General features: G+C 43.0%; 1 protein-coding gene across 1 annotated transcript; it reads right to left on the reverse strand.

The window, feature by feature from the left end:
• Nucleotides 1-17467: 17467 nt before the first annotated feature.
• Nucleotides 17468-24181, reverse strand: LOC142110092 (protein huluwa-like). Its single transcript, XM_075193750.1, has 3 exons — nucleotides 23315-24181; nucleotides 19992-20187; nucleotides 17468-19771 (listed from the first exon to the last, which is right to left on the reverse strand). Exons 1-3 carry the CDS (start codon nucleotides 23969-23971, stop codon nucleotides 19605-19607), a joined length of 1020 nt encoding a protein of 339 aa, XP_075049851.1. The 5' UTR covers nucleotides 23972-24181; the 3' UTR covers nucleotides 17468-19604.
• Between the last annotated feature and the right edge of the window lie 827 nt (nucleotides 24182-25008).

The raw sequence follows: 25008 nt of genomic DNA on the forward strand, positions 1-25008 counted from the left end.
ATAGCTGTTACAGACTGTAGAAGCTGGATTGCTAGGGGAGCAATACACTGCAGACACAGTAACACAGAAGAGTCAAAAAAGCCAGGGACCAAAGTAACACGGTCCACCACGATACCAGGGAGAAGCCGCTGCGGAGTCACAATAGAGCTGAGCCAGTGGTCACAGAAAGAGATGCCAAAATGGAGGGAGAAGCAGAGGTCAAAACCAAGAAATCAATCAAGGATTACACAAAGCAGAACCAGCAGAAGTAAAGGCAACAGATGAACTGGCAAAAGCTGCTGGGACAGGCAGGCTTTTATAGGCCAGGGACAGGTGCTAAGCATCCTGGAGTAACAAGCTTAGTTCTGGCAGGTAGGAGAGCAGTCTAAGTACCACAGTAGCCCCTTTGATGGAACAGTGGAACTGCAAGCTGGATAGGATACATATAAAGACAAAGTCCAACATAATACTTGGCAGACAGGAGCAGTAGGAGGCCAATAAGAAAAACAGTCATATCAAAGCAAAAAGGAATATCGAAGGGAAGCAATAGACTTAACTGTGTGCTTGCAAATACATGAAGCCTGACAGGTCAGTGGCGCACGCTGGGGGGGTTTCTGGGTCTTCAGAAACCCCCCCTCCGCTAACTAAGTGCCCACCATATCGGCACTGTCCTATACAGCAGCCACGGCGCTGTCAAAGAAGCGTCCGCGGTGGTGCTGTATTGTATACCGTGAGGGATAGGTCATGTCAAACTAATTCAATTAGTTTCTATGAGGAAGTTAGTGGGAACTTAGACCAAGGTAGTACAGTAGATTTGGTCTACTTAGATCTTGCAAAGACCATTGATACAGTGTCACACAAGAGGTTGGTTTACAAAATAAGGGAATTGGGTCTAGGAAAAAGCATTTGTACTTGGGTCAATAATTGGTTGGGGAGTAGAGAATAGAGAGTTGTGAAAAGTGGAACATTTTCTAATTGGTCAAGAGTTTTAAGTGGTGCACCTCAAGATTCCGTGCTGGGTCCACTCCTTTTTAATATATTTATTAATGACCTTGGTGATGGTTTAGAGAGCAAAGTTTCCATTTCTGCAGATAACACTAAACTTTGAAGGATAGTAAAATCAGAGCAAGTTACTCTACAGAGATACATGAATAAACTGGAAGATTGGGCGGCCAAATGGAAGATTAAGTTTAACATAGATAAATGTAAGGTTATGCATTTAAGGATCACACGCAAGCTATAAATTAAATGGGATAAATTTAGGGGAATCTATAATGGAAAAGGATTTGGGAGTGCTTATAGACTGTAGACTTAGCAATAGTGCTCAATGTCAAGCAGCAGCTGCAAAGGCCAATAAAGTATTGGCATGCATGAAAAGGGGCACAGATGCAAGGGACGACAGTGTAATGTTGCTACTATATTAAGAATTAGTAAGACCTCACCTTGAATACGGAATGCAGTTCTGGGCACCACTCTATAAAAAAGACATTTGGAACTAGAAAGGGTTCAGAGAAGGGCGACAAAATTGATAAAGGGTATTAAGGTTTGAGAAAAGGTTAGCCAGTTTAGGCATGTTTACTTTAGAAAAGAGACGTCTAAGAGGGGATATGATTACTATGTACAAATACATTAAGGGTAAATACAGAGAACTTTCATGGGAACTTTTTACTTCAAGGACTGTACACAGGACACGCGGTCACCCCCTAAGGTTAGAGGAGAGGAAGTTTCACAACCATCAAAGTGATTGCAGTGAAAACTAAGATAAAACATAATGTACTCATAGAAGTGTTTTCATAAACCCTTAAACTACGCGGATCAATCACAATGGCAACTCTTAATTTGCAACAAGAGCTGAATCAGAGACAAGTTCTATGGAATGATAAGATCTTTAGCATAATCTTTAATCAGAGATCAGCCATTAACAATCAGGATAAAACTTGGACAGACAAGTTGATTGATTTACAATATCTATTGATAAGAGAAAGCAAAACATTTTGGAACAAAACAACATTCAACCAATATATTAAATATAATATGCCCAGAGGTCTTAGACAAAAATTATATCCAGCCTACAACATCGCTATTAGTGATCTTAAACAGGAATGGGAACATATTCTTTTAAAATGCTCTACTGATCTAATAAAGGTCCTTATAAAACATTATCAAATAAAACTTGAAGAATATACACAAAAAAATCACAGAACTGGAAGATAAATTAAATGAATTTTAAGGATTAGATTAATTCCAAAAATGATATGATAAATGCAAAAAAGAAATAAGAGATTTTGAACAATCACTTATAGAAAACAAAATAAGGAAGTTTCCAAATGGAATACCAATAGGATCAGAAAACATACTAGAAGTTATAACTATAGTAAATCAGAAATTGAAATATCGGATGGAGAACCCACAGAGAGCCCAAGAACATCTGAAGATACACCATTTACATAAAAGGATTTTTAGGCAGAGGCCCCAGATTAGTGGAAGACATAACAGATATGTTCACCAAAAATCGCAAAGGAGTAGGAAGAAACTTAAGAAAAAGAGGTACCAGAGAATGGGACCGGAATACCCCGATACAGACAACCCAAATGATAGATAACTCTGAACAGTCTCTAAGAGTAATTAATCCTTCTAAAAAGGACCTAACAACAGCACAATATAATTGACTATCTAAGGGCTTATATCTGTCACCAACTAGTGGCCCAAATAGATCTGAAATGAAAAAGGATCTTCACTTTTACGCAAGAAAAATACTCTTATATAAGTATTTTAAACTAAAAGAAACACTGTCTCTAGCAGTGACTTAAGATTGACATCACAGGATGAGGAAGCAATACAAATCCTGGAAGACTTACAACAGGAGAATCTTAGTGATAAAAGCAATACATCGAAACACGTTACCAGACTAAAAAGGAAATCTACATTTTGCCCACATGTAACACTCTGACCAAACATTTTTAGATCTTGTATCATGAGATCTCAAAAAACTGGTCAAACATACTAAACATAAAGGCCTTAATCTCAGGGATGATGAATAGAAGGCTCTTAAAGAAATCTAAAACTGGAAGATGTAGTTATCAAAAGTTCTGATAAAGGAGGCAATATTGTGATGTGGCCCATAGAAGATTAGGGATTGACAACTTAACTGGAAAGGCCAGTATCTATGTAGATACATATCTACGTGAATTTGTTGTCTCATTACCATCGTATATCAGAGACACAATGGGCAAATTACAAAATATAAATCTGGATATCAATGTTTGGCTATGTACCTGTGATGTTGAATCACTATTTGCCATCTTACAACATCACATAAGTTTAGATGCAGTAAGATATTCCTACAAATGAAGATCAACTATGATTTAATTCCAGAACTACTCAAATTCGTACTAACAAGGAATTATTTTGTGTTTAATAAAAACTCATTTACAGAGGAACAGCAATGGTGTCAACATGCGCCCCCACCTACGTGAACATTTACTAGAGGTGGTGGGAACGTGAACTTGTCTTCAACCCAGGTAATAAAGAAATACACCAGACATGTGATTATCTGATTTATAGGCGACATCCTGATTATCTGGGTGGGAATGAAAGACCATTTTAATGATTTCATATCCATACTGAATATTAACACCATTAATTTAAAATTAACAACAGATTAATTCTCAACAAATAACCTTACTGGATTTGACTGTATCAATATCAGATAATAATGAATATATAACAGACATGTACAGGAAATTGACTGCAATAAATAGTATCGTACATGCAAGTAGTTTGCACTTTCCTTCAACCATACGAGGAGGACCAAATGGAGAATTCCTCAGAACCAGACGAAATTGCAGTGATTCAGCAGTAAGATAACTTATAACACAACCAAGTGAATAGGGAAAAACTACTCTTCCTAGTCCGAAAAATAACAAATGAGAAGCAAATTAGATTTGTCAGAACATTTATTAACCAAGGACAAGCCATTGGAGAAATTTTACACAAACAAACACATTTTACAACTGGATGGAGACCTAAGGGAAGTCATATGGCGCAAGATCCCAATCAGTTGGAGACGATCGAAATATCTAAAGGATATATTAGTGAAAAGTCACTTCATAAATACAGGAAAGAAAAAAGGGTTATCAAAACCAATCACAGGAGCTTTGGTATGTTGTACATCTAAAGCATGTAAATATACTGTCCAGACTAAGGGTTATATTTGCTAAACTGCGGGTTTTAAAAAGTGGAGGTGTGTCCTATAGCAACCAATCAGATTCTAGTTATCACTTATCCTGCAAAATGACAGCTAGAATCTGATTGGTTGCTATAGGCAACATCTCCACTTTTTCAAACCCACAGTTTAGTAAAATATACATCTAAATCTTTTAAAGACAGGTATCAGTGTGAACATATAATCAAAACTTTTATGAAATGTAATTCTCCGGGAGTGATACACTGTTTAAACTGTACACGTAATCTCAAATATGTAGCCATGACTAGCACACCCCCCAAGCAGAGGCTCCTGGAGCATGTTGGCAACATCCGAAAGGAGAGAACCGATGTATTAAAGATGAAACCACTGACCACTGTTGCAAGACATTTCCTTAAAATACATGACTGCAATCCTAGAGATCTTACAGCCTATGCTATGAATGGAATATCTTTAAATATAAGAGGTGGTGATATTAAAAAATAATTACTTAAAAGGCTGAATATATATATTTTTATTCAATACTACCAGTCCTAATGGACTAAATGAAAATAATAACTTCACAGTATTCCTTTAAAATAGTATCTTACATTCTAATAAATAACTTACCTTGAGTTCCACTAAACATTCTTTGGGTATATTGGCGAAGGGTGAAGAGGATCAAATATACCTGAAGGTACTAAAACTCTACATAATAAGTACCAGTTTTAATTACAAAGTCAAACAGCAAACGAATAATATATAAATAACAGTCAATACAGAACACAAAACAGTAATACTAACCATACACTATTATCACTGATTTATAGAGGGTAAAATTTAGTGATCACAATAGTTTCACTAGTACATATTTATTCAGTTATAGTATAGTATGCACATGACACAGTTAATTGAAGAGCCCTCATAAAAAAACAAAAATAAAATAAAAATTAAAAACTAAATAATTAAATAATAAGAATAAAGTCACATTATTAATCACTTTATTATAAACACACAATCATCACAAAGTTAGTGATAAAGGCTAACCTAAGCACATACATGTTTGAAAATACATTCTAAGAACACTTAATTGAGCATGAAATACACACTTAACAATGAGATGTATCAAGAAGTATGATTTCTATGTACGTAACTGTACAGTCACTAAGATCCTGGAATCTCAATGCAGGATCTCTATAAAGACAAATGAAGGATTCACATACATAATAATAGATTGTCAGTTTAGCACCTAAAACATATCGTCTTAAGGAGTATTAAGAATTATTATAGTACTACAAAAATATTAATTTTAATATTAAAAAAACATCAGAAAATATAATAAGTAATTTCAAGTTTATTTATTGCTGAGGAATAATGAATAGATAATGACCTTGGGACCATATATCAATTAACTAATAAAAGTATTCCTCATAATGTAATAATATATCGGCAGCGCTGGTTGTATGTTGAGATACGAGTGTAGCAAACAACTCTGCTTATACAATAAGACTCTGGTGAATATTTTGTATTTTGTTAACTAAAGTGATTTGGAGATTTACTTTCCATAATAATTTACTATTCGTACATGTCATTAATAACATTTAGAAAATTACAACCAGGCCCAGCGTTAAATCAATAGGACCCACGATTAATACTTAGGCCTTCCCCCCCTTCTTCATCACTCTCTGCCCCACCCTCTTCTTCATCACTCTGTGCCTCCGCCCCTCTTCTTCATCACTCTGTGCCCCCTCCTCTTCTTCATCACTCTGTGCCCCCTCCTCTTCTTCATCACTCTGTGCCTTCCCCCCTCTTCTTCATCACTCTCTGCCCCCCCTCTTCTTCATCACTCTCTGCCCCACACTCTTCGTCATCACTTTGTGCCTCCCCCCCTCTTCTTCATCACTCTGTGCCTTCCCGCCATCTTTTCATCACTCTGTGCTTTCCCCATCTTCTTCATCACTCTGTGCCTCCCCCATCTTCTTCATCACTATGTGCCTTCCTCCACTCTTCTTCATCACTGTCCCCTTCTGCCCCCCTCTTCATCACCCTGTGCCTTTCTGCCCCCCTCTTCTTCATCACTCTGCGCCTTCTCCCCCCCTCTAATTCATCACTCTGTGCCCCCCCTCCTTAATCACTCTGTGCCTTTCTGTCCCCCCCTTTTTCATCACTCTGTCCCTTCTACCCCCCTCTTCTTCATAGCTCTGTCCCCTTCTGCCCCCCCTCTTCTTCATTACTCTGTGCCACCCCCTTCTTCTTCATCACTCTGTGCCTCCCCTCTTCTTCATCACTCTGTGCCCCCCCTCTTCTTCATCACTCTGTCCCTTCTACCCCCCCTCTACTTCATAGCTCTGTCCCCTTCTGCCCCCTTCTTCTTCTTCATCACTCTGTGCCTCACCCCTTCTTCTTCATCATCACTCTGTGCCTCCCCTCTTCTTCATCACTCTGTCCCTTCTACCCCCCTTCTTCTTCATAGCTCTGTCCCCTTCTGCTCCCCCACTTCTTCATCACTCTGTGCCTCCCCCCTTCTTCTTCATCACTCTGTGCCTTCCCCTTCTTCTTCATCACTCTGTGCCTCCCCCCCTCTTCTTCATCACTCTGTGCCTCCCCTCCTTTTCTTCATCACTCTGTCCCTTTCTGTTTCCCTCCCCTTGTCTCTGTTCTTTTACTTACCTTCCTACTGGCTTCTTTCATCTCTTTTCTTTGTCCTCTTTCTTCTTTCTTCCGTGCTGGGTCCTCTCTGCGCCGCTCCTCACTCAATGTCAGGAGTGATGTCTTCAAGTCATGCACGACATTGAGTGAGTCAATGCGAACGGAGCAGAGAGGAGGGAGGAGGGGCGCCAGCTCTGCGACGTGGTAATTATATATATATTTTTGTTTTGTGTTTTTTTTAAAAAAAACCCGCTCCCCTCACCAACGAAGGAGACAGATTTTACAGGGGTCGGGGCCTATCGGGGGATAGCCCAGCTTCCCGGCAGGCCAGTCCGACCCTGGGTGTAAGTGCCGACTGATAGAGATGACTGACATGTATGTATGCTAGAACATGTGTTTGCAAGTAAGAGAACCTGTAAAAATGCTTTTTATGTACAGTACGAATCCTGATTTATTTATTTAATGTAAAAATAACACATTCTACATATATTTATAATATTGATAATTATTGTGGTATAAGACTGTTCCTGAGATAAGAACTAAATACTGCAACTAACACTTGGCAATAGCGATTACTCTGAGCCCTTTATAAGCACCAATAGGTGACAGTGCTATTTGGAAACAGTATGAATGTGCATTTATGTATGATAAACGGTGATGAGAGTGTAGGAAATAATTACTAATTACTCCCCTGTGTACCTAATATCTACCATACCTAGTTTATGAACTAATATTCTGTTACAAATCATTGTCTAACACAGGGGTGTCAAACTCACGACCCAAACACATAATATTTGTGGCCCAGAAAAACAAATCAGAACAAAAAAATATTATCTGACCCCGCTGTACTCTCCTCCCCAACTGAATGTTGGGGGTGACGTCGATACGCCCGACACTTGCAGTGAGGAGCCACGAGAGAGCAGGAAGAGAGGAAGAGAAGACAGCAGAAGAAAAGAAAACATAAGAGAAGAAAGAAAGCAATAGAAACGTAAATGAAGGGGAGCAAAAGCAGCATGGAGGGTGCAATGTGAAACAGGGGAGATAGGTGAAGGGGAGTAAAAGCAGCATGGAGGGCACAGTGTGAAACAGGGGCGACAGATGAAGGGGAGTAAAAGCAGCATGGAGGGCACAGTGTGAAACAGGGGAAACAGGTGAAAGGGAGTAAAAGCAGCATGGAGGGCGCAGTGTGAAACAGGGGAAACAGGTGAAAGGGAGTAAAAGCAGCATGGAGGGCACAGTGTGAAACAGGGGAGACAGGTGAAGGGGAGTAAAAGCAGCATGGAGGGCGCAGTGTGAAACAGGGGAGACAGGTGAAGGGGAGTAAAAGCAGCATGGAGGGCGCAGTGTGACAGAGAAGGGGAGCAAAAGCAGCATGGAGGGCGCAGTGTGACAGAGAAGGGGAGCAAAAGCAGCATGGAGGGCGCAGTGTGAAACAGGGGAGACAGGTGAAGGGGAGTAAAAGCAGCATGGATTGGGGGCGCAGTGTGAAACAGGGGAGACAGGTGAAGGGGAGTAAAAGCAGCGTGGAGGGCGCAGTGTGACAGAGAAGGGGAGCAAAAGCAGCGTGGAGGGCGCGGTGTGAAACAGGGGAGACAGGTGAAAGGGAGTAAAAGCAGCGTGGAGGGCACAGTGTGAAACAGGGGAAACAGGTGAAAGAGAGTAAGAGCAGCATGGAGGGCACAGTGTGAAACAGGGGAAACAGGTGAAAGGGAGTAAAAGCAGCATGGAGGGCGCAGTGTGAAACAGGGGAGACAGATGAAGGGGAGTAAAAGCAGCATGGAGGGCGCAGTGTGAAACAGGGGAGACAGATGAAGGGGAGTAAAAGCAGCATGGAGGGCACAGTGTGAAACGAGAAACAGGTGAAAGGGAGTAAAAGCAGCATGGAGGGCACAGTGTGAAACAGGGGAAACAGGTGAAAGAGAGTAAGAGCAGCATGGAGGGCACAGTGTGAAACAGGGGAAACAGGTGAAAGAGAGTAAGAGCAGCATGGAGGGCACAGTGTGAAACAGGGGAAACAGGTGAAAGGGAGTAAAAGCAGCATGGAGGGCGCAGTGTGAAACAGGGGAGACAGATGAAGGGGAGTAAAAGCAGCATGGAGGGCGCAGTGTGAAACAGGGGAGACAGATGAAGGGGAGTAAAAGCAGCATGGAGGGCACAGTGTGAAACGAGAAACAGGTGAAAGGGAGTAAAAGCAGCGTGGAGGGCGCAGTGTGAAACAGGGGGGATAGGTGAAAGGGAGTAAGAGCAGCATGGAGGGCACAGTGTGAAACAGGGGTGACAGGTGAAGGGGAGTAAAAGCAGCATGGAGGGCACAGTGTCAAGAATCGAGAAGAAAACATTAAACTTTATTTTTGTTTTTTCTTAACAACAATCCTTACAAAATTGCATCTGAGAGTTTTTCTTGTTCTTGCGGCCCACACAATCTTAGACTTTGATTATTTGACCCAATTGGCGTTCTGAGTTCCACATGCCTTGTTTAATAGCTAACACATTTTGACATGTGAAAAACATTATTGAATCCATAAGAGATACAAAGTACTCTCTATAACTATTGCTAAATGTGGGATAATAAACACACATACTGTAATATTTGCTATTGTATTTAAGGATTCTGGTATAAGATATGCTGAAGTAATAGTTTAAACCACAAGATTGCGACTACTATTGGTTAACAGAGACCATTAAGAGATCTCTGTAAGCACCAATAGATGGCGATGAAAGCCCAGTTAATATGGAAACAATATGAATGAGTTTCTATTTAGGTTGATTGGGGATGTCAATGTGATTAAAAATCAGATAACCCAGTGATTCATCATTGTTTTCCCTGAAGCATTAAAGTGTACAATATACTCGATATAGGGATTAATAAAGTAACCACAAAATGAGGGCATTTGATATCACATCTAAAGACCACACACAGGGCTACTTTGGTTTGGAAAAAAAAACAATGTATTACAAATTCCTGGTTAAAAAAATATTTCACCCACATTTGATTCTGCTATAAAAGATCATTAATAATTTGAACTAATAAATGTGGTAATATTAGATTGTGTCTCTATGAGCCTTTTTCATTGATTCAGAATAAATTTGAAATATGCTTTTTGAGCACTTGTTTTTTTCACTTCTTTTCACTACTCTCTATTCGGTCCAGATATCCGTGTAAAAATGATTTTAAATAAAGTTCTCCAAAGCACAGACCAGATGGTGAGTGAGATTTAAAGAACCCAGGCTGCATTTGGAGATTTTTAGTGACATTTTCAGACCTCTGGTCTCTGCATTGGAGAACTTTTTTCCAATATCCTAAGTAGGATACTCTGTGTGTCAGTATAAGATTCACTATCAAAGTCTATATGTGGTCTTGGTTTTATTGGGACCAATCTGCGGAACTAAATAAGGAGACGGACAATCCTTGGTTGAAACCCATATATAAGCATACTTGCCTACTCTCCCGGAATTTCCGGGGGCTCCCGAATGTCGGGGAGTCCTCCCGGACTCCCGGAAGTGTAGGCACAAATCCCGGATCCTAAAAAATGCCGAAATTAACGGCATTGAATGTTGGGGGCGGGGCTTAATCACATCATTATGCCCCACCCCCGCTATTAAATGCCTTGACTTTCGGCATTTTATAGTGGGAGTGAGGCCACAATGACGCTTTTTTCAAGTCCCGCCTCCACACGCCCACCTCTTCCCCCCCAGCTGAAGTCAGCTTCAAAAGGTTGGCATGTATGTTTATAAGATACTGTTATTGAATGCAATAAACTGGGATCCTCGGTCCGATACAATGTCTTCGGGGAGCCCATGGAGACGAAAGATATGTGTGAGAAACAAGGTGGCCAAGTTCCTGGCATCAGGTAATTTGGGTAAGGATATAAAATGTGCCATCTTACTGAATCGGTCCACCACTACCCAAATGGTGTTATGACCTGTAGATACTGGCAGGTCAACAATAAAATCCATCGAAAGATGAGTCCAAGGCCTGGTTGGAGCAGGTAAGGGTAACAGTAGACCAGAAGGACAATTTCTAGCAGATTTATTTCTGGCACATTCAGGGCAGGCACGGACATAAGTCTCCACATCATCCGATAAGGTAGGCCACCAAAGCCAGCGAGAAAGAATTTCGATAGTCCTACGAATTCCTAGATGACCAGCAGAGCGGTTATTGTAACCTTCTATGAGGACCGATTTCCTAAGGTGCACCGGAACAAATAATTTGTTGGCAGGTGTCTGCACCGGAGCGATTTTCTGTAAGTGACGGATAGTGGCTCCTAAATCCTGGGTGAGTCCGAGATGAATCGTGGTTGAAGGAACAATAGGCAACGGGTCAGGTGACTGAGGATGATGGGCCAAAAAACTTCGGGACAACGAATCGGCTTTAGAATTTTTGGAGCCTGGACGAAATGTGATGATGAACCTAAATCTGGTGAAGAATTGGGCCCAGCGAGCCTGCCTGGGATTCAGAGTTTTTGCGGTCTGAATATATTGGAGGTTTTTATGGTCTGTGAAGATGGTAATGGTATGTGCAGCTCCCTCCAACCAATGTCGCCATTCCTCCAATGCCAACTTAATGGCCAATAATTCACGGTTTCCAACGTCATAATTACATTCCGCAGTCAGAAACTTTCTCGAGAAAAATGCACAAGGATGTAACTTTTTACTCTGTGGGTCTTTCTGAGAGAGAATGGCACCAACACCGACATCCGAAGCGTCCACCTCCACAATAAACGGAAGTCCTGGGTCAGGGTGTCTAAGGACTGGAGCGGAAATGAAGGCAGCTTTGAGAGCTGAGAAACTTGCCAGTGCTTCTGCGGACCATCCGCTGGGTTAGCTCCTTTTCGAGTGAGGGCAGTGATAGGAGCCACTAACGAGGAGAATGAGCCAATAAACCTTCGGTAATAATTGGCGAAGCCAAGGAATCTTTGGATCGCCTTCAAGTTAGTAGGTAGGACCCAATCTTGAATTGCCTGCACCTTGGCGGGATCCATAGCGAATCCTGATGAGATGATATAACCCAGGAATGCCACTGTGGACACCTCAAATTCGCATTTCTCCCATTTTGAGTACAGATGATGTTCTCGTAATCTCAATAAAACCTGGCGGACGTGCTGACGATGCTGAGATAAGGATTCGGAATAAATTAAGATGTCATCCAAATAAACAACAACTGTTTTTCCCAAGAACTCACGTAATACATCGTTAATCAGGTCCTGAAAGACTGCCGGAGCGTTGCACAAACCGAATGGCATTACGAGATATTCGTAATGTCCCGAGTGGGTATTTAAGGCAGTCTTCCACTCATCCCCTTTCTTGATTTGGATAAGATTGTAGGCCCCTCGGAGGACAATCTTAGAGAATACAGTAGCTGTTTTTAATTGATCGAACAGAACAGAGATCAAGGGTAAAGAATACATGTTCTTAATCGTGATGCTATTTAGTCCACGGAAATCGATGCAAGGCCTCAGGCTGCCATCTTTTTTAGAAACGAAAAAACAACCTGCGCCTACCGGAGACTTAGAAGGGCGGATGAACCCTTTCTCCAGGTTTTCTTTTACGTATAATTCCATGGCCTGTGTTTCAGGAAGGGATAGTCAATATAAACGCCCTTTGGGACTTAGAACCGGGTACCAAACCAATTCAATTGCGCAGTCGTATTCCCGGTGTGGTGAAAGTGAATCAGCTTTCTTCTTGCAAAAGACATCACTGAAGTCCTGGTAGGGTACCGGCAACAATTCTGGACTAGGCTGTATAACTCGAAGAGGCAGGGTCAAGCAGGACGTAGAGCACCCGGGACTCCAACGGACAATCTCCCCTGTTTTCCAATCAATAAGGGGGTTATGACTGCGAAGCCAGGGATACCCAAATATCAAAGGAGCAGAGGGACAAGAGATAAGATAGAAGGAGAGCTCCTCCGTATGGAGGACTCCTACAGACAACCGAACCATTGGAGTCCTGGCGAGAATCCTTCCCCCAGGCAAGGGGTTACCATCCAAACCACATGTGCTTGATCCTAACCTGATATGTGGAATATCAAGTGTCTGAGCCAAATGGATATCCAGAAAATTACCAGCCTCACCACTGTCAAGAAAAGCTTTCAGGTCCATGGATCTCTCACGGAAAGTTAGACGTCCAGGGACTAATAAAGAATTGTCTGAAGAGGTAATCTGAAGACCCAAGCGCACCTCTTCACCTGCACTTAGGCTTTGGAGTTTCCTGGCTTGCTGGGACATGAACGAACTAAGTGGCCTGGTTGACCACAATACATACACAAGCCTAGTGAGCGTCTTCTGGAGCGTTCCTCCGGAGGCAAACGATAAGTGCCCAACTGCATGGGTTCAGAGGAATCGGGCAAAGTGTTATCAAGTTTAGCGAAAACGTCCATAGGAGCAGAGGACTCCCGTTCAGCCTTCCTCTCTCTGATCCGACGATCAATTTTTATAACGAGTTGCATCAAATTCTCCAGCGTGTCAGATATCGGATACTGAACCAAAGAATCCTTTATCTGCTCAGTGAGTCCTAAACTAAATTGACTTCGCAATGCTGGATCATTCCAGGCGCTATCAGTGGACCATCGTCGAAATTCCGCACAATACTCTTCCGCTGAGCAACGTCCTTGCCTCAGCGTACGGAGATGAGACTCAGCTGAGGCTACCCTATCCGGGTCATCATACAATAGCCCCAGAGCTTGGAAAAAAGCATCCACTGTCTGTAAGGCTGGACTTGTGGAAGGCAAGGAGAAGGCCCAAGACTGAGGGTCGCCCTGGAGTAAAGAGATGATGATCCCTACCCTCTGTTGTTCGGAACCAGAGGAATGTGGTTTCAGACGAAAGTACAACTTGCAGCTCTCTTTGAAATTACGGAAGGCTGGCCTGCTTCCAGAGAATCCGTCAGGCAAATTCATCTTAGGCTCCGGTGTGTCACCAGCGGGAACCTGCTGGAGCTGTCGGTCTCTGGAAGCCCCTTCTTGGACTGCCAGGCGCTGGGATAAGCTCTGCACCAATTGGGAAACCGCCTGTTTCTGGTTGGCCAGAATCTGGGCTTGGGACAGATTCGACTCCTCTCCGTCCATGGCCGTATGATACCAATCTTCCTTGGCCGGTTATAATGTTAGGAACTCCCAAGCTAGTACAGTGAAACTCGGGAACTACTCTGAAGGACAGGTGTTCGCTGGAGCCCCTAGTGGTGGGGACAGACTGGGCTGCGGGCCGACCGAGGGTCGAGTAACGTATACTGACTTAAAGGAGTTCCCAGAAGTGGAGTGATTGGTGGACTGTAGTATAAGAAGAATCCTAGGTCAAAAGGTCACAGGCACAGATGCAATATCCAAGGGCAAGCGAAGGGTCAAACTCACAGGCAGAGAAGCAAAATCCGAATTCCAGGCAAAAGGTCAAGGTCAGAAGAGAAGGGTCACAGGTCCAATAACAAGCAGGGGTCAAAACACGGGTAGTCAAATCCAAGGTAGCAGGAACCAAAACGGATAGCACAAGCAGGCAGCAGGACTGAGGACAGAACGCTATAACCGGCAGTGAGGCTGTAGACCTCACTGCCTTAAATACCAGTAGTGGCCAATCAGAGCCTAGCTTTGAAATCACATGGGGAGGCTCAATCCTGCCATATTAATCAGCCCACAGGCTTGTGGGCGCTTCTGCGCATGCGCCCGGCTGTTCCCAGCTGCCGGGACGCAGCGCCCCTGTAATTAGCGTCCGACCGTTGCCCTGGCAACGGTTGGGTAAAGGCAGGAAGTGACGTCCCAGTTGCCATAGCGACGACCGGGACGCCTGCAGGAACTAGGTGAGAATCGCGGCGGTGCCCGCGGCCGCCGCGACTGCTAACACCCACCCATCAGACATGGTACAGCCTCAGGGTAGATCAATAGCAAAACTACAGTACCATGTGCTCCAAAAGTACAAGTAAACTAATTTTTTAAAAAACTTAAATGTAATAAACAACACCCCGAAATCTTGTTAACCACTTTGCTAAATATAAAGCAAAATCTTTTGTTTCTTTCTTGATGAGTTGTAGTTTCCGCACCGGGCTGGTCTCTGCTGTGAGGCGGGTGCACGATGTTGTTGGCAGACGACCCTCTCCCCACAGAGGCACCAGCCCTGCGCTGCTCAGACCAACACTCACACCATTCTAAAATTAATTTTGTTTGAATAGATGACTCCCAAAAAACCTTGTTCACTCATTTATTGGAAATAAAAATAAAATCTTCTTTCTTGATCCGCCATAATCCATATCAAAAATACAGTAAATAGTTCACTGTGTATGCCCTTCGTTCCACACAATACCTTAAATTATATCACCAACTTATATAGAATAAAGACACGGAGACTTGAGTAAAGTGGCACTAAAAAACTGTTTTATTATAACCTATTAACCCTGGTGGCGGAGAAAGGGCACTGGAGATCAGCTCCAGCGATACCTAACCAAGCGTGGACATGGCAATATAGCCTTAAGTCCACCCACTTCTCTCATAACCCCACTGCTTGGCCGGCCCTAACCTGGCATCAGGTCCAAAATCTGTCCTGTTAATTTTTCAGAATGTGGACTTTCAAGACATGTTTTTCGCAACCAAATCTGCATCAATGTCAGTATTATACATACTTACATGTGTGGGAAGGGTGACTATGGGCCTATCTGAACTGTCTCTTACATGTCCCTAATAGAACATATAAATATAATTTATATACATTCCATATTTATATACATGGGTCTTGGGGACCACATCCGCTGCAAGTCTCCTGCAGCCCCCTTTACGTTGTGGTCGGACCAAGCTTACCCCGGGTGAATGATTTTTCCTCCCTCCCCATAAATATACACTGATTGGATTCAGGAGGGCAGCATTATGGCACAGAGCATAGAAGTAGAAAGAGGTATTGAAAACCATGCTCTTGGCAACCGATGGATACTCTGGCAATGTATTGTGTGTGGCTAATCTTTGAATTGTTGTAGTATGGGTGCAGGCCATCTTTGTCTCTCAGCATCCTCATTTATTTATTTAGCGACAAGGTATTGAAAGCCATGCTCTCGACAACCGATGAATACTCTGGCAATGTATTGTGTGGCTAATCTTTGAATTGCTGTAGTACTAAGGATATAGGAGATAATGAAATTGATGAGCACGCCAGCATTATATATATATATATATATATATATATATATATATATATACACACACACACACAGAGATCTACTAATGGGGATCACCACTTTTTTGATTTATATTACAAAGACTGCCAATACCACGCAAGGTGGTGACTACACATTCACTAACAGACTTTAACAAGGAATTTAATGCCTTTCCTACAATAGATATTATCAGTAGCTGCCTTGTCTGTCTAAGCTCAATATACCAGTTTTAAATCAGTCTCTGTGTGTCAATTGCGTATTTAACATATTGTTTGTGAAACTCATTTGATTAACAGAAAAGGGAGTTTTTAATTAATTTAAAAACAGCTTTTTTTAAGTTGGGGCACAAATGGTTTTAATTTATGGTATTATTGAGACAACATAATGGAAATCCATATGGTCACAGATAGAGGTCAGTGTGGTGCATAGAACGAGAATGTACATTTCCTCTAAATAAACACCAGAGCGCACCTACTGTATGTTGTAAACTGGAGAAGTCTTTACAAAGCACCCAAAATGTATCTTACAGATATTTTGTACCAGTAAACTTGTTGTGTTAATTATTATTGTAGGCTTTGCCAAGCTAAACACAACAAGCAATCCATATAAAGCATGTCACAACCTAGACTTTATAGATTACAATGGTTTTATTTGAGAGTCTGACTGCTGTGTGACCTGTCCTGACTGCACTGTATCAGTAGACTGAAGAGAGAGAACTGTACAGAAAACAAACTAGTCTCCTGCTCTAATCCCTGACATTAGTGTGTAGTAAGTGGTGTGAGATCCCTGCTGCTGTGTGACCTGTCTACTGACACAGTGCAGGGAGGAGAGAGAACTGTATAGAGCACAAACCAGTCTCCTGCTCTATCCTCTGACATTAGTGTGCCTTTGCGGAAGAACCTAAAAAAGTATTTGAATATGTTATAGTGCAATTAACATTTTTATATTCTATTGAACGTCAAAACAACAATGTTTAAGGTTCTGTTGTTGTTTTAAATGACTTCTCAGGACTGAGCATTGCCCTGATATAATGTATTCCCAGATATACACCACACTTTGATTGGAAGCTGTCCAAACAACATCTCTTCTCTATCTTGATAAAGACCATGTACACTGTAATATGTCAAATTAAAAGAAAAAAAAAAGATTAATTACACCATTCCAATGCTGCCCCTCTCTTACCATAGCATGTGCCTTATTTGCCTATTTGGTAAATTTGGTTCTGCCGTCTTACAATGTTGTTGGCTAAACAGGGTGTATATTTCTGAAGAGTTTCTTCACACACGTGATTTATTGATGTTTTCCAGAGGAAAGCAAAGAACAAAAGAAATAAAAAGCTCTGGAACCTTTAATAAAAGACTATATAAATAAATCAGACTTTCAATATATGTGAATTAAAATCATTTTCATTTTGACGGTCTCTGTGCGCTAGCTAAGGCCCGGCAATCAGAAACTCATAGCGACATAATCAACATTTGTAACTGCCCAAAACATAAACATAACAACTCAACACAGCACAGAGATTTTACATAAATAATGGGACATACGTGAAGGAGAGGAATCAGACTGGGATCAGTTATACAGCCCCAGAAACACCCCAAAAATAATACACGGTGCACAAATTGTGACATAATTTAGTTCTTAGATGTAGTTGATCAAAATTGACACAGCGGGAATTAATAAAAATAAACTGACATTAAATACAAATTAGTGGATACCATAATGCAGAGAGAATAATATTGATTAGTGGTACACGGTACTGAACAGCACGTTACAGAAAGATGTAAGACAGATATCCCATACGGGGACACTTACACATAAGGGTAGAAAGGAGGTATTAGGATTAGATATACACATAATATACATCTGTCTTGTGCAGCGAATCCATGTTATATACATTACTTTTGGTGCAAACTCCAGTTGCTACAAGATATCTCATCAGATTTGTAGAATATGTTGTGTAAAATGAAATATAATCAGCCACTGTGACTATTCATTAAAATAGATGAGCAATCACACGGGATGAACCTCTAACCGCGAAATGCGCTAAATCTATCTAATGAATGTATCTAAATAATATCAATACATCACTTAATGAAATATATTACAATGTTCAGCTAGAGTGAATCTTATACAATACATTTACAAGGTATTTAGATCATTGTTCCTTAACTTGCATTCGGAACCGGAGGTGGCATCGTGTAGGTCTCCAGCTGTTGTGGAACTATAAGTTCCAGAATGCCCAGCCAGTTTGTGCCGGATAATCACAGCTTGTAGGAATGTTGAGCGCTTTACATACGACATATAAAATAGGACATAACAATACAGGTATAAACATATATAAAGAGCAAACAATTATACATACAGTACGGTTATACAGCACATTCATTATCTAAGGTGCATTTACAAATGTTATGGTCTTTATTCAAATTCTCCCGAAACGACCGTCTCCCAAATTGCTTGAAAAGGACCCGAACAAAAAAATTAGCTGCCTCATCATAGATATAGTTTAGGAATTAACCCCATCATGTCCAGGGGATAAGTAAAATCATTGTTAATTCTCACTATAATGTAAACAGGTGTTAAAATATAGAATGCATCCATAAAATAGATATTTTCCTTAATAAATAAGAAAATATCTGCTCTCAGAAGAGCGAGAATGCTGCAGGTTAGGTGGTGAGGGTATCCTGGAAGAGAAGGATGACAGGAGAACATAGGGGCACTATGAGGGTTGGGGTATATGGATATATCAGGTGTCAAGCTCTGTCCAATGATTATAGTAGGTGATATTGTGCAGGGTGGGATTGGGGGATCTGGAAGGGAAGGTAGCGCCGCAGTGTTTTATAGGAGGGACAATGGGAATAATATGTGCATCTCGCACAAGGGTGTGGGTTTGTATTCACTATATTTGTGGGAAAGGGGATTAAATATAAGGGGGTGGGATAGTGGGTGAGAACAGAATTACCTGTACTTAAATAAGATAAGAGGAGGTGGGCTGTTGAGTGAGGATGGAATATAAGAACAGGAGTTCGAATTTCCTGCACGTGGGGGGGGAAGGGGGCTTTAGAGTGAGGGTACAATGTGGGATCAGGGTCTCATGCACTTAATCATGGGTTAGCTAAATGGGTGTACTAGTGAATGACTGCAAAATTGGGGAGTGGGCGTGGTTTTCTATACATCTAAGTGGTTAAGAGTGATTGATTGCCCTTGTGAGTGAGATTATAGATTATGGGTCAGGATTCTGTGTACGTATTCATAGGTAACAAGGGGCAATGCTACGAAGTGAGAAAAGAATATGGGGGCATAGGTCAGGATTCTGTGTACATATTCTGGTATCATAAAAGGTAGTGCTATTAAGTGGGGGCGAAAATTTGGGGATATGGGTTAAACTTTCCCGTGATATAGAGGGGTTGGCTGGTGAGCGAGGACAGAATGTAAGGACTGGGTCAGAATTATCTATACATGGATAAGATTGAGGGTTGGGGGCATGGGTTAGAAGACTTGGGGGTTGTCACATGAGATAGTAAGGACCTTTCAGTACATCTTCTCATACTAAGAGGAGATACTGGGAACGCAGTATGGGAGTTTAGGAGAGTGCGGTTTGGGGAGGGCAGGTAAACGGGAGTTGATGAGCTCCGTACGAGTCCTCAGGATGGAATACTTCCAGTTATACCCAGTATTGCCTGCTGCAGATGACTGGGAGATTGTGATGCTGTCTGTTCTCCCTGCGAAGTCGGTTCTTCCTCATATAGCAGGGGTCATAGTAATCCCATTCCATCCCGGACGCCCAGGACTGGGAGTCACTGTCTGAGGATAAGATGTGCAGAGAGATACCTGCATGGAGGACAAATGACAAACTATGACTGATACCAGTGCAGATGCAAACAATACAACACACCGCAAACAGCCTGGCACCATCACAGAACTGGTCGTTACATCGAGCTACCACCAGCTCATTATCAGCCTGTACACAAACCACCACAGTACCTGCCACCATCTGCTCCCACTTATCTTCCTACTGCATTAACCTAGGCTGACATATATATGTACTGACCTGCACTGACCCCAAAGTCGCTGTCCAGCCCTGGCCCAGGGAAGCTGCTGATGGCGGAAGTTGGCGTGTTCTGCTGGCAGATGCTACTGGCACGGTCAAACAGTAAAGAGCCCAGAGGGGTGAACGGCACAGCTTCACCAAGAGGTTTCATTTGCGTACTGGTTTTATGGCAAAACTTCACTTTCGGAGTGGTTGTCTGGAAAGAAATGGGTCAATAGAGGTAACACTGGTCTTGATAGCGTGGGACATGCAAATACTGGATATATTATATGAAATAGACTCCGGTATCCTCTTTTCTCATCTTGCTATCATAAAGTTGCTCCCCCTTCCCTCCTCCTGTCTTACTCTCCAGGCCCACTCTCGCCCTCTCCTCCTGTCTTACTCTCCAGGCCCACTCTAGCCCCCTCCTCTTGTCCTACTCTCTGGGCCCACTCTCGCCCCCTCCTCTTGTCCTACTCCCTGGGCCCACTCTTGCCCCCTCCTCTTGTCCTACTCTCCAGGCCCACTCTCGCCCCCTCCTCTTGCCCTGCTCTCTGGGCCAACTCTCGCCCCCTCCTCTTGCCCTGCTCTCTGGGCCCACTCTCGCCCCCTCCTCTTGTCCTGTTCTCCTTGCCCACTCTCACCCCTTCCTCTTGTCCTTCTCTCTGGGCCCACTCTCGCCCCCTCCTCTTGTCCTGCTCTCCGGGCCCATTTTTTCCTCCTCCTCGTGTCCTGCTCTTCTGGCCCACTCTCGCCCCCTCCTCTTGTCCTGCTCTCTGGGCCCACTCTCGCCCCCTCCTCTTGTCCTGCTCTCCGGGCCCATTTTTGCCTCCTCCTTGTGTCCTGCACTCCGGGCCCACTCTCACCCACTCCTCTTGTCCTGCTCTCCGGGCCTACTCTCGCCCACTCCTCTTGTCCTGCTCTCCGGGCCCACTCTCGCCCCCTCCTCTTGTCCTGCTCTCCGGGCCCACTCTCGCCCCCTCCTCTTGTCCTGCTCTCCGGGCCCACTCTCGCCCCCTCCTCTTGTCCTGCTCTCCGGGCCCACTCTCGCCCCCTCCTCTTGTCCTGCTCTCTGGGCCCACTTTCGCCCCCTCCTCTTGTCCTGCTCTTTGGGCCCACTCTTGCCCTCTCCTCTAATCCTACTCTCTGGACCCACTCTCGCCCCTGCCGTGCTATTGCGATGACTCTCTGTGTTTCATCCGTTCCAGATGTTGCTAGACAACCAGGTTGCAAAGCAGTCGGGATGCTTCTTCTGGCCAATCTGCAGTCAGGGTGATCTGACAGTGTATCACTGCACAGGGGTCATCTCCTTTGAAGCCCTGTGATTTCCAACTAGTACTTTAAATAGCCTCCCTGCATATTATACCATTGTTGCCCTTCATCTTCATGAAGTCTGCTGTGTTACTGATACCCTGCCTTCTGCTGATTATTTGTTGCCTGACCTTGTCCGTCCCTGGATATTCTCGGTCTGCTGCCCGTCTCGACCCTTGCCCTTGATTCTGAACCTCCCTTGTTCGCTGCCTGCCCTGACCCTCTGGCTTGTCTTTGGTTTCCCCGTTTGCTGCCTGCATTGACCATTTTGCAGTCCGAATACACTTTCATTTACCACCTGGTGTTCTGGTCCACCAGTCTCTATACAGCTTGACTACCTGACACCTACCATAAGTTATTACTACTAAGAGCACAAGTCCCGGGGGCATCAGCGTACCTGTGTGAATATCACTCTCTACAGGAAAGGCAACTTTCAGTGGGAGCCATAACACCACTCTTCTCCTGCTATCCAGGCTCTTCTCCTCTACAAACCCCTGTACTCGCTCAGCTGTGAATCTCTAGACTACCTCTATGAGTACTTGATACAGTAGCTGAATACTAACAAGCACTTTAAACAGGCTTCTTTTCTGTTTAATGAGTCTGCTGCTAGTCCACTGCTGCAAAACATTATATCAGTGAAGAGCAAAACAATCTATAATCACTTACAAAACCTCAAAATACAGTAGAAGTAGACAGGTCACTCATTGACTGGTTGAACCCAGATTCTGTTGGCAACAAGCCTTTGCCTGTTCTAGTTATAAATCGGATGCTGACTTCTTCCAAATACCACAGTATGATATTAAGCAATCAGTAGCAGCCTTTGGGTGTTGAGCTTTTATGGAATTAAAAGTTGCAAAGGTCCATCTGGTGTCATGGTGAGGACCATATGCCTGACAATAAGTGCTGTGTAATGACCTCTGTCCAATATGGCCAGATGTTTTTTTTGCAGAATGCCATTCCAATATACACCATTTAAAAAACGCATCAAACCCCCCCACCTGTATTACATTAATCAATCACTATTGTTTGCTTGCTGTACACCTCATTGTCTCCATTGATTATCACCAACCTGTGTGGAGCAACAGCAGATCCCCAACAGGAGATCCCAGGGGAGAAGGACCCTAAACTGTTCTTCGCACCATCCCCTTAAGATAAGAAAAAACAATGGACACTGACTTGGGCTGAGACTTCCCCCTGCTGACCTGGGCAAGGAGAATGGGACCGGGGAGACTATAAGAAGCGAATCCAGTAGACAAGAGGGATTTGGATCAGTACTGGCTGAGGGTTAAGGTTCCCACTGGACTGAGACCACTAACAAACAAGGGACCACTATGAAGCCATTTTGGTGGAGTGTTAAAAGAAATTCAGAGTTGACTTCACAGATATCTGTCTAGGTGGAAAGTCTTACCCACATGACCTTATCGGGGAAAGAGGACATAGACTATAAATGACCTGACCACTGGACATGATCATAGTACAATTCTATTACACTCTATACAGACATAGGACACTACACCCCCAACATGACCTGACCACTGGACATGATCATAATACATTTCTATTACACTCTATACAGACATAGGACACTACACCCCCAACATGACCTGACCACTGGACATGATCATAATACAATTCTATTACACTCTATACAGACATAGGACACTACACCACCAACATGACCTGACCACTGGACATGATCAAAATACAATTCTATTACACTCTATACAGACATAGGACACTACATCCATAACATGACCCGACCACTGGACATGATCATAATGCAATTCTATTACACTCTATACAGACATAGGACACTACACCCCCAACATGACCTGACCACTGGGCATGATCATAATACAATTCTATTACACTATATACAGACATAGGACACTACACCTCCAACATGACCTGACCACTGGACACTATTCCAACATGATGGATATTGTGATTTATATTAACATCAGCACCATACAGTGTTGGAATAGTTCATGACTCTAATCTTCATGATCACCAGATAAAGACAGTGTTCTCACCCCTGGAGTGTTCGCTGCAGCTGCTGGAGTATTGGGTGGAGCTGCGTTGTGTTCCGTCTCTTGGTCACTGTAGGACCTTATGCCTCCTCCTCCATCCTCCACCTCATTCCAGCTCATCTCCCTCTCCTGAGTTACGCCACAGGATCTGGAAGAGCAGCAAGGCATGGACACCAGACGGGGTGGACGCAGGGAGTAAGGGTGTCTTGGGGTCTCATCCACTTTGTTACAATATTCTCTAGACCGGAGTCTATCCTGGAACATCTGAGCGCATTCTCCAAGTGCCAGCGTGGCCTCCAATCCTTGACTGATACTGTCACAATGGCCATTACAGAAGGATTTAGTCACTGTATTTAGACAGTTGGGTTTTAACCTTTTATGGCCAGTTTTGTCATTCCTAATACAGGGGTTATTGACCCTTAATACCCCTCTTCGCTTAGCCCTCTTCTTTAGTGAGAGGACTGGTAAGCGGTGGAAGAGCAGGAAGCAATTGAGGAAAAAGAGCAGGACTACACACGGGATGAGAATAAAAACAAGGAGCATGAGAGATGGCTGTAGAACCAGCTTCTCCTCTACTGATGGAGCAACATGGGGGAACGGGGTCTCCCCACCCAAGGGAGGGATAGAGGTAGGCACAGACACCATTGCATTTGCAAGCATACAAGGTTATTTGGAATAGGATTAAGGGGGAGGGGAGGCTGGAAGGACAAAGTCAGTCTCAATACTTGGAGAAAGGAATTGGGATCAGTGAACTGGGTCATCCAGGATCTGGACATGATTAATCTACATTGAGATAGAAGCTGGATCTCACTCACTGTCCTCAGTATTGACCTAACAGGATACAGCTCAAGGGTGATAAATCCCTAAACTCATTATAACTGTCAGTTTATTCCTATATATAACTTTATCTATATATATAGTATTTATATTGTAACTGGGAAGTCATAGACTTCTAGAGATTCAAAGTACAAGTAGCCTAATGTGTGTCCTTAGTGGGAAACACCCTCTTTAACCCATGATCTGCTGGTAATGTCTCATTCACATGGCCTAGCCTGAGGGTGAGGGGAAGTTTATATCTGAGTCTTGCACTTATCATTTCCTGACCCTCAATATGAAAAAGGGGTGTGGCTTATCAGAAAGGGGGCAGAGCTTACTGGCAACACCAGAGCAGACCTTGTAACAAATGTAACTGGTGATTGTTCTCAGTAGAAACAGTGTAAGGTGCCTTTCAAGGTAATTTATAACCGTGGGGTATTTTTGCCTTTAGATTCCTGCTTTGTTATTGTACTGATTTTCTCTTTCAGTCTTCTTATAACTAGATCACAGTGAGCTCTTCTCTCTAATAAGAATGGCTGAGATGAGTTTAAATGTGGGCTCCGGGCAATGGTGAACGTCTGATATAAAACTGGATTATGAGGATACATAATTACTATTTGAACTAAACTAGTGTTTTGGGATTTTTTTTACTTGTCAGAATATCAACCCGGCAGGATGCCCTGAAAATAACCCAGTGGAGGTCAGTTTCCATTACTCACTTGTAATTTCACAAATAATGTTCTACTCTGTAGCCCCTCAATGATTGCTGGTCACATGTTACATAGGAGACCCCCTGATGTCCAGCAAACATGATCCCTAAGTTTTTCATGATTGATTAACATATATCATTTAACCAGATAAGCTTATTTCTGCTTTTCCCA

Source organism: Mixophyes fleayi, chromosome 1 (genome assembly GCF_038048845.1).
Source record: "Mixophyes fleayi isolate aMixFle1 chromosome 1, aMixFle1.hap1, whole genome shotgun sequence".
Lineage (NCBI taxonomy): Eukaryota > Metazoa > Chordata > Amphibia > Anura > Limnodynastidae > Mixophyes > Mixophyes fleayi.

Coding starts and splice junctions, on each gene's coding strand:
- LOC142110092 (XM_075193750.1), bottom strand. CDS start 23,971: ATGCTTGCAAATGCAATGGTGTCTGTGCCTACCTCTATCCCTCCCTTG. Junction 20,188..23,314: donor CTGCAGCGAACACTCCAGGG/GTGAGAACACTG, acceptor ATTTCTTTCCAG/ACAACCACTCCGAAAGTGAA. Junction 19,772..19,991: donor CGACTTTGGGGTCAGTGCAG/GTCAGTACATAT, acceptor TCCTCCATGCAG/GTATCTCTCTGCACATCTTA.